The following is a 10,320-nucleotide window of genomic DNA, read 5'->3' as shown; positions in this document are numbered from 1 at the left end:
CGGCGCTGGCGGCCATGGCGTCGGTGGGGCAGCGGATGGCGTCGCGGAGGTCGGCCAGGGTGCAGTTGCCGAGAAGCTGCGGGGTGGGCCGGGGGCCGGACGAGGGTGTGGGGACGTGAGGGGGGGCAGGGGGGCACGCAATAGGGGGCGTGGCAGACAGCCAGGGTGAGTTCAATGAATCTTCTGGAAGTCAGGGGTCCAGCGTTCAATGCGCTTGCCTACTCGCCGCTCGCTCCAGAGCACCATGCTGCGGCAGCCCCAACCCCCCTCTTCACCCTCGCATCACCTACTACAGCCCATCTCCTCCATGAAAGCAGAACCTCACCCGCCCGCAGGCGACCCACCTGCATCTCCGTCATGACGTGCTTGTGGTCGTGCCGCGCTTGGCACACCGCCACTGTGATGACGACGCAGTCCCCCGGCACCGCGCCGCTCGCGACCGCGGGCCGCGGCCCGCCTTCCCACCTGGGCGGCATCATCCGCACCGGCGGCGGCTGCGGCAGCCGCACCGACGCCTTGAGCTCCCGGGCCTCACGCACGCTGTGCAGCAGCTGCGCCGCCACCGAGCGCGCCTCCTCCTGCTGCCGGTCGGCCGCCTGAAACGCGTGCCCCTCGGGGTGTCGCGCCCGCGCCCGTGGCGGCGGCGGCGCACGCCCGCCCGCGCCGCGCGCGTCGCCAAGCCAGGGGCCGGCGCCGGCGGCTGGTGGAGGCGCGCGCACGCCGAGCAGCTGCTGGGGGTCCAGGCTGTTGAGGTATGACAGCTCGTCCCGCGGGTTGGGCAGCTGCGGGAGCCTCAGACCTGAGACGTCCAGGCGGCCCTGCGGGCAGAATGGTGGTTGGGGGCAAAGGCACGCGCGTGTGGGATTGGGTGTGTGGAGTCAGGGGGGAGTGTCGGAGGCGCCAGGCGGTCACTCTCCGGGCCAGGGCCCGCTGTTGCAAATGGCAGTCCTGCTCTCAACCCATTTATGAGGGCGGGTGCAGGGCTACTTCAAACAGCAGTGCTTCGCATGGCGGCCGCCGCAGCAGCTGCAGCAGCCGCAGCCGCCGCCACGACTACGGTGCGGGGCGGTGGTGAGGCCGGGCTGCTGGGGCCCACCTCATCTGCATCCGCCCCCAGGGCTGCGCAGGCCGCAGCAACCTCCGCCTCCAGCTGCTGCAGGGCATCTGACGCCTCCGCTTCAAACGCTGCCACGCTGCGGGCGGCGTAACGCCGGCCGAAAAACCCGGGGTTGAGGTGGGTTGTGTGGTAGGGGGGCGTAGGCAACTCCAGGGCGGGGGAGGGAGGGGGTGTTGCCAGAGGCGTGACCCTGGCTGGGGTTGCGGTGTCGGTCCTGGCACAAAGCAGAACCATATGGTCGGCTACTGCTTGCACCACGAGGCTGCGGAAGCCCCAGCCTGAGGGGTGAGCTAGAGCGTCGGCGTTCTGAGCTTATCAATCCCTGCCGCGCACCTGGTGGCACGCGGCGCCACGTGCGCGCCCTCAACGGGGGCCGCTGCTGCAGGAGCGCACGATGGCCGCTTCAGGCGCCTGTAGACATCGGGCTTCCGAATCCATATGTTAGGGGCCTCCCTGATCCGCTTGCCCTTCCGTTCGACCATGCGTGTGCGCACGCAGTTGCGGCGCACTACACTAGTGCTCTGCTGGTGTGTGCGCTCTGAGGCCGAACTCACCAACCGCTCTGAGACTGACCCACGCAACGAAAACCTAAAATAATTGTAATACTAGCGCCAGCATATTCGAGAGAAACGAGAAGAACTGGACGGGGGCGATCTGCAGGGATCTGTGCGGAGATGTATCGGGTTTTGTCGAACTAAAATGTCTTAAGCATATCAAAACCTTCATGTGTATCGCGCGTGCATAGCGGCCGATGCCCCCAACACAGCAGGACATACACGGCACCAGCCACCTGTGCCAGTGCCGTGGTGTGCGCAAACAACCGATGACAGCCTACTGCAAGGGCTGTGGCGGAGTTTACGTGTCCAGCAATAGCTGCTCAACCTGCAATGCACCCAGCATGCAATACATATGGCATGAAGGTCCTGCAGCATGTTTGCTCCCACCGTCCAGTTGTTTTGCCTGCAGGCCGATCCACCAAGCAACTGGTATGTCTAGGCTCAGCGTGGCGCCATCACCTCAGCGGGCAGCTGTTACCATGCCCTTGGCAGATGCTCGCAACAACGCATATGGCCCACGCATGGCCCCCGCCAGCCAGCCCGTACTGGAATAATGCTGTGTAGGTTGCTTGTGTAGGATCTGGGTGTTCTCAATTGGCACCACATCAATTTGACCAAATGTCCACGGGCCTCCACCAGAATCCCATGCACATCTCTAATGTGCGCCGCATTAATCCACCCTCGCGTGTGGTGGTGCTGAGAATGGGGATGGTGTCGGTGTAGGTATGAGTGGGGTCTCAGGCCTGCTGAACACTCTTGTTCGTTGAGTGCACCTGCACTGCTGGAATTGCAGGCTCTGCGATAGCTTTTGCAACACAAAATCATGCCCAGTAAGCACCACCACAAACAACATCAACACCCCCACAACCCTAGAACAATTACGGCTTTGACACGCTTGACCACATCGATTCCTTTTGCAATCATCAGTCCAGTTTCTCTTGGCAATTTATTTTTTCTTGCATTACCCCTCTGCAGCGCAGTGGCAGAACGCAGTGCAGCACTTGGGCCCCGGCCCCGTGATCCAGTGAGGGGTGATCTGCCTTCGGCAGCGGCATGGCGAAAACCACAATCCTTAGACTCCTGGCGATGGCGTGCTGGTGCGTAGGGGAGGACGGGTATGCCGCACGTGGATCACGGGTGACCGTAATCAAAATTACGAGCTGCCTGCATGCCCAAGCTAAGCACGCTCGCGCCTCTGGCTGCGACTGCCTCACTGAAGGACTTCATGAATGAATCTCGAAAATTGCAGCCTCCTCACAGTGCACGCTGCGACCCACTACCTCGGAGCCAATAAGACGACGGTCCACTGGTGCGCGCAACGCCACGCTGCACCGCGTTTTCGCCGGAGTGGTTGGACAGCACCCCCTCTGGCCCCATTTTGTCCGTGCCGCAGCATGAATACCCTCACCGTATGCCAAGTCATCCCCCCCATGACTGATATTTGCTTTGTTTCCCACATGTGTTCAGGGGTTACTTCTGGAAGAATCTCAAGCCCAAGCTGACAATCAACAGCGGCGACACTGTGACAGTAGAAATGGTGCGCATTGCATGCACGCAAAGAGAGCTGCGTTTTAGGTGCAGTCCCAAGGCGGTTTGCAATCCAGCTACATCGTGCGGGCAGATAGACACTTCCCAACATGCGAATGGTGACCAGCAGCCGCACCTCGAGCAGGGTTCCCTGCATGAGCAGTGTTCCCTGCATGCATTGTGTGTTTGCACCGTGGACTCATTGCCATGCCCAAAGTCGCCATCTCTCCGTTGGGGGGAGGCTCCCTTAAAACATAAGCACCCTGCCACACAAGTACCCTACCGCAACCTGTCCCCTTTTCCCACTGCCAGGTCACCCACCATGCGGGTGACGACTACGAGAAGATGATCAAGGTTGCAGCCCCTCTTGTTGTGGCAAAACAGCCTCTCATACACCACATGCAGCATGTGTCCAGCGGCGCAGCGGGCCTACAGTTGTTCTGGGTGCAAGCGCATGCATCGCTCTGCTAATATGCCGCTGAAGGCCAGCAGGGGCATCGTGTGACTCGTTCACACCCTTCACTAATGTTGCACTGGTTATTCAGCGGTGTGATAGCATCTCCTTCCCCCAACATGACCATACATACACGCCTCATGTGTAGGAGTGTCGTATGAAAAGTCTGTCAAACCACCCTTGCAGGGCGACCCGGGGATTGAGTCGATCTATGAGTGGGGGGCCTCACTGTCCATCCCCATGCGTGGCGCGACGGGTACAGGCGACGGTGTGCACGTGCTGACAGGGCCTATTTATGTGAGGGGCGCTGAGAAGGGCGACGTCCTACAGGTGAGTCATGAGGCACCCTTGATGTTGCGTCTTGCCAATATGCATTGCAGGCAGCACACGGATACGTTACTTCCCTGTTATTGACACACAGCAAGCGCAACAGGTGCAGTGCAAGTGCAATATTGCATCATTGTTCAGGCACCAAAACCTGCGGCCCGCCCGGATGCACGCTTGCTCAGCCCCAAGCTTGTGCTATGATGCTGGTTGCATTTGGACCCGCACACATCAACGTTGTGTGTGGGTTGCAGCAAACACTCAGTTGCTCCCGCTCCCATCAGATTGACATCCTGGACTTGTGGCCTCGCCCAAACCCTGCAAGCGGAAAGACCTTTGGCTCCAATGCTGCGGCTTGGTGGTGGGTTGCAGCGCAGTCACTGACCAAGGGATGCACCCGCAAGCCTGGATGGGTCACGTTGATATTGCCTTTCATCGAGTGCCTGACAATCCATGATGTCTCAGAAACACCCACAGGGTTGGAGTGGACAAAGCAGCATGCATGCACCCATCACTCACACCCACGCCCACAAGCCCCCACCCACGCACCCACCATGTTGTGCAGCACACATGCATGCACTAACGCACAAGCGAGCGTGCACGCGCGCACGTACACACTATTCACACACACTCACTCACACACACACGCACACGCTTACATACGCACGCACACACACACACACACACGCGCACACACGCACACAGACACACACCGGCGCACGCATGCACGCGCACACAAGCACGCACGCACGAACACACCACAAACACAATACAGGGGTTACCAGTACCGGCTGCCTTACAAGACTGGACAACAGAAGCGCGAGTTCGCAACTATTTATGAGGCAAGCATGCATACAACAATAAGTTCTCACACTTGCCTTCCATGCACACTCACAACATAAACAGTGATAATAATTCTGCCACGATCTGTCTGCTCTTCACTACACGTATGATTCAAATTTTCCTTGACGAGTGCAATGCACTGCAGTACGCTCTGGGTGCTCGTGCACTTGCCATCCAGCTATGTGAAGCGCTGCGCCGTGGGCCAAATAGCATGCTGTGCGTGCTCTTGTGTTCCTTTCCGCCGCCCATGCATGCCCGTGTGGGGCCATGCACGATGCACTTGGTGCAGCTGGGACAGCAATGTGGCTGGCACTGTCTTCCCACTCCTCTGCAGGTGATTAAGGCGCCTGACGGCAGCATCCTGTATGCCCAACCCGACTACCAGTTTACGGTAAGACGACTGCACGCTGGCAGGCGGGACGGGCAGCAATTTTTCTCATCTGTGTTGCTGAAGTCAATGTCAGAGACCATCAACTCATGCTCATGCCTTGCGCCGTCTAGCTTTGTTGAGCCGCGGGTATCCCTGCTGTTCTGATTGTGAGCCAATCCCGATGATCGCGTGTGCTCACAGTATGGCAACACCCCAGCCTACAAGGGTCCCCTGAGCCCCTCATGCGTGCCCAAGAGCGGAGTAGTGCCCGACAGTCTGGCTGTCAATGGCACATCCCCCAAGTGTGAGTCCTACATGGAAGACTAAATAATCAGCTGTTTTCATTCCACGGTTCAACCAATGCTCATGGACAACCCAAACTTTGCCTTCTTCTGGTATTTGTTTGATGAAATGCCATTATTGAAAGTACAGGGCAGGAGCCCTCCAATACCTTGGGTTGCTTGCAACTGGTGCCCCTTGGGTTGTGCAGTTTCCCCGCCAAGCCTCAACCTGTAATGTGCATGCAGGGATCGCTGCCACAGTAGTGCTAGCAATATATCATTGCTAGCAGCGCGGCACTGCACACAAGAAGATGCCACGCTCTGCATGCCAGCACACTCACCCCCTCAATACCGCCAAATTCTTCTTGCATTACAATCTTGTCTCATGGACAACCCAGGGTCTTTCAAGGAGTACGTTTTTGCTCCAGGCGTGCCTGCACCATGCGTTGCTGGCAAGCAGCAGTGGACCGGTGAGCTTTCCTGCTCCGTCTTCTGCTTGCCTGCTCAGGGCACATGTCCATAATTGCATGGTGGCAGTCCCTACGACCTTCTTGTTTATTAGGAGCCACACATTTCAGCAACCACGTCATTTTTGTCCACCACGCCAAGCGTCCAGCTGTGCTGTCCGGTCTGATTCTAATCAACGCAACCCCCACGCCCTTCAGGCTACCAATACCCGGGCATTATCACCAAGCATCCCACTGGCACTGAGGATTACTCAATCAGGGGCAAGTTCAAGGTCCCTGTCAACCTGGTGGGTAACTATCATACACCATCAGATTACGGGCGGTAGGGTCACTGGCCAAGCCCTCGACTTTAGAGGGAGGAGGGGCACAAGTGGAGTTGCCAGACAACGGGGGTGGGTCATTTCTTGTTGGATCAAAATGAGACTGAGACTCTGGGGGTTTGCGAGGTAGCAAGTGACCGCACGGGGTGCGTCAGAGCGAGCATGGCCTCCAAACACCTGCATGTTTCCCCCTCATGCAGCACATTGGCAACATCGGTCTGGTCCCCGACACCAACATGGCCGTCAACAGTATTCCGCCCATGAAAACAGGCGGTGAGAAACGCAACAACAGATTTCAGGGGGCTCAAAAAGAGCCATACAGCATGGGTATGACGTCTTGCTCTTTCCTGCCACTGCTCATCAGGCGTCTCACTGCGGAGCTCTCGAGCTCACCTGCCTTTGAATACATGCAGCCCTTGCTAACGCCTACCTTACTTTGTTTGTCACACGCAAGGTAACATGGACAACCGCCGTATCGGCAAGGGCGCCACCCTGTACCTGCCAGTCGAGAATGCCGGGGCCCTCCTCATGATGGGTGAGGGTGCTGCCTGCACATTGTGTGTGTGTGTGTGTGTGTGTGTGTGTGTGTGTGTGTGTGTGTGTGTGTGTGTGTGTGTGTGTGTGTGCCCCCGGTGTTGTATCACGCGCATGCGCCCACGGCCCAGCATTTAATGCATTTGTTGTCAGGACATTACCTGTGAATTCTGTTTTTGCAAGTTGCATATGTCACAATATTCCAATTCTGTGCATGGCCAGCCACAGAGTGCAAGGAGCTCCAATTCTGTGCATGGCCAGCCACAGAGTGCAAGGAGCTGGCAAATACATAGGCACCAGGCAAGGCAGCCATTGCCAGGGGGGGAGGATTGCGTGAATCAGGCGGCAACCACAACCCCGCACAACCAAGCAACAACAATGGCTGAAAGGCCGCAAACAAGCAACATGACCCAGTTTGATTTAGCAAGTTGTCTGTCATTGTTTTCTTGCCTAGGTGATGCTCATGTTGCACAAGGTGACTCGGAGCTGGATGGCACTGGTGAGTGAGACCTCGCACCGCCCCAACGGCTGATGGCACTCGTCGGTGTTGACCAGCACAGGCTGCAGGCTGTTGGCCAAGCTCCTGAGTGTATTGTAGTGAAGTTTGCTTGAACTGCGTATGCACAACCTGCGCACACCAGGCTCCAGTTGACAAAAGATCGTCTTGGTTTAGTTACATGTGAGCTGGGACCTTCGCAAGAAGATAAATTCCGTGCGTATCAGCCAAGGTGAATTGTGACCTTCCGTGCACCTCCACAACAGTGCCCCCTGCATATGAATGCCCATTTGCACCCCTCAGGCATCGAGACATCCGTAAACGGCAAATTCAAGATCACACTCCACAAAAAGGCTAATCTGCCTGCTTTTGTCAAGGGCTTGGACTTCCCCCTGGTGGAAAACGCAGGGGAGTGGGTGGTGCTTGGCTATGCGTACAAGGCAAGTATACGTGTGAAACCTGTCTGAAGGTCGGGCATTGCACCTTCGAAATGGGTCCACCTATGCAAACTGTGTGTGGCAGCGAACTCCTGCCTGCCTGATGCAGGGCAAGGGACGGAGGGCATGCAAATTATGAGCAGAGGCCGACATGCTGGTCGCAAGGCCTCGTGCTTTTCACAAGGACCTGACCTAATGACTAAATGACCATCATTACAAGCATGTCACCTCTTTTGACGTCCCCCTTTCACAGGACTACCTTGCCGAACTGAAGAATCCCCAGAGTGCAATTTTCTCTGAGGGCGGCTCCTTGGACAAGGCCATGACGGGTGCGAGATGTGGCAATGCCAAGGGTTTATGTGCCGCTTTGCAGTAAGTTTTGGATGAACTGCTGCATAAATATGTTGCTGCGCATGGCGCTCCAGTTTTCAACACCCTGTATCCAACCAATGCTGGGGCCACCGGCCTTTCACACAACAGGGGCGTACAAAAATGCTCGTGACTGGCTGATGCGCTTCAAGGGGCTCACTGAAGACCAGGCCATCACCCTGCTGACTGTAGCTGGCGATTTCGCCATCACCCAGGTCGTCGACGGCAACTGTGAGTCCAGCCAATGTTTCTGCTGCCAACACCAAAACCCCCCCACCCCAAACCTAACTCCACCCCTACCCCTTCCAACAACAACAATAAAAACACTCACAACATTCATACCACAATGATCACTAACGACACCACACAACAGCACAAACAATAAATTGCAATGCTGTCAGCTCAACCACACGTGTGTTCGTCACGTGTGCCCCACCCTTGCGCTGGGCAATCTGCCCATCGTGTAGCAGTACTGCTCATGCACGCAGTCAGTGCATTTGATTGGCTGCGCTATTCATCGCAACGCTGGGTTTTGCAACCCCTTCAACTTGCGCTGTGCACAACTGCAAATGCTCGCTTGGGCCATGCGTGCGCACGGAGGTTCATCCACCAATGACATCACACCATCGTTTGCAGGGGGTGTGCACGTGGTCATCCCCAAGTATGTCTTCAGCAACCCCAAGGCTGCATTCAAGCCTGCAACCAAGTGTGGCTCATCTCTGCCAGCGTAAACGAGATGCGGTTTGCTGCAACAGCTGATATCAAGGCGGGACAGGAGACAAATTTTTGTGAGGGTGTGCGCTTCAAGGGTCTTGGCACACGTCGTGCACGGCCTGCAGGGGCAGCGGCAAGGACAACAGTACGCCTCGGCGCACAAGCAGCTGAGCAGGCGGCCGGCTAGCGGGTGGCTTGCAGCGGTTGATTGCTCCACTTCTTGGGGTGTCACCCCTTCCGCACGAACCCGCCTGCTCAATGTAATTGTATTCCTGCTCATTGTAATTGTATTATTGTATACATGTAAAGTTACACGAGAGACTGACGACCCCTGCGCAGATGCGGCAGCCCGAGCCCGCCCCAGACACGGCGTCGTCGCCAGCATGTGGTGCAATAACACGCTAGCAACCGGAACGAGGCCCCCAGCCCCTCCAGGACTTACGAGGGAACCCCGCCCCCGCCGAGGGGCTGTAGACCGGGCGCAAAACACCGCGCAATGCCGTTTGAGAGCGAGCAGTGATCTTTTGCGGGACCGTGAGCAGGGCTGCGGCTGCGGAGAAACCTGGGAAATCCGCTTTGGCCCGAAGGCCGACGCCTGACCAACCTGCCAGGCCGGCACGCCCGCCGTGTCTGCGCGAGGCCACCATCAAAGCAAAACCGAGACAAGATCACGTGTAAGAGCAGATGATACTAAAGGACCTGAAAGCAAAGCAACTGCGTGCCCCCCACAGCTACGTCGGCCCTTGCCCTGCGCTGCCTGCCCCTGGCTGCCGCCGGCAGCGCGGCCGGCGCCGAAGGCGCCCTGAACAGAGCAAAGGAACGCGAGAGCGTTACTGAGCCAAGAGAAGGACCACCCCACCAGGCGAGACGAACGAGCGACCAGCCCGCCGCCCCCAGACAGAAAGAGAAAAAGCGCCGCGAAACGCTGCTGTGCAGGACAGCAGACGAACCGAAAGCCCAGAAAGAGAAAAAGCGCCGGGCCTGCTGCCGGGCTGCAGAAGGCCCGCCCCACAGGCGGCAGCCCAGCGGGCAGTAGCTCGGGCAAAGGTGCGGCGCCGACGGCGCAGGGCCTCGGCGCCGCTGACCAGCCACCATCGGCGGCCCCGCCGCCGCTACCACCGCTGCCGCCTCCGCTGCCGATGCCGCCACCGCCGTTGTGGCCGCCGCCCTCCCGAACGCAATCGGCTGCCGCAGCCTACGCCTCGCTGTCGTCGCCGCCGCAGCAGCAGCAGCCTTGACGCCTCCCTGTTGCCAGCGTCACCGCTCGCGACCCTCATGTCGAGCTACCACGCACCCTGCCCCTGAAACATTTGCAGGTCACCAGCAGGCAGCCCAACCCAGCGTGCGGCGGAGCTTTTTTTCTACATGTGAAGTTACATGAGAGACTGACGACACCCGCGCAGATGCGGCCGCCCGAGCCCGGCCCCGCCGGGGACCGTACACTGGGCGCAAAATACTGCGCAATGCCAAGTGAGAGCGTGCAGTGACCATGGTGATAGCAGGGACACAA

The 10,320-nt window shown here is 58.2% G+C and overlaps 2 protein-coding genes across 2 annotated transcripts in view; one reads left to right on the top strand and one right to left on the bottom strand.

Annotated features, from left to right (window-relative positions):
- Positions 1–1,599, bottom strand: part of MNEG_2695 (hypothetical protein) — a gene marked incomplete at both ends in the record, with an annotated part of 2,869 nt that extends 1,270 nt beyond the window's left edge. The window contains 3 exons of the mRNA XM_014048825.1: positions 466–818; positions 1,097–1,193; positions 1,451–1,599. Coding sequence (XP_013904279.1) covers positions 466–818; positions 1,097–1,193; positions 1,451–1,599 — 599 coding nt within the window. The remainder of the gene's footprint in view (positions 1–465; positions 819–1,096; positions 1,194–1,450) is intronic.
- A 4,259-nt stretch (positions 1,600–5,858) lies between these two features.
- MNEG_2694 (acetamidase/formamidase) lies at positions 5,859–8,827 on the top strand (the record flags this gene model as incomplete). The annotated part of the gene is made up of 7 exons (XM_014048824.1): positions 5,859–5,943; positions 6,139–6,227; positions 6,461–6,533; positions 6,715–6,795; positions 7,249–7,293; positions 8,208–8,327; positions 8,733–8,827. The coding sequence occupies 7 exons, from the start codon at positions 5,859–5,861 to the stop codon at positions 8,825–8,827; spliced, it is 588 nt and encodes a 195-aa protein (XP_013904278.1).
- Between the last annotated feature and the right edge of the window lie 1,493 nt (positions 8,828–10,320).

The sequence above is a fragment of the Monoraphidium neglectum genome, assembly GCF_000611645.1.
Source record: "Monoraphidium neglectum strain SAG 48.87 unplaced genomic scaffold scaffold00314, whole genome shotgun sequence".
NCBI lineage: Eukaryota > Viridiplantae > Chlorophyta > Chlorophyceae > Sphaeropleales > Selenastraceae > Monoraphidium > Monoraphidium neglectum.
Note: the sequence above shows the minus strand (reverse complement) of the source record. Positions and strands in the feature narration are given on the sequence as shown.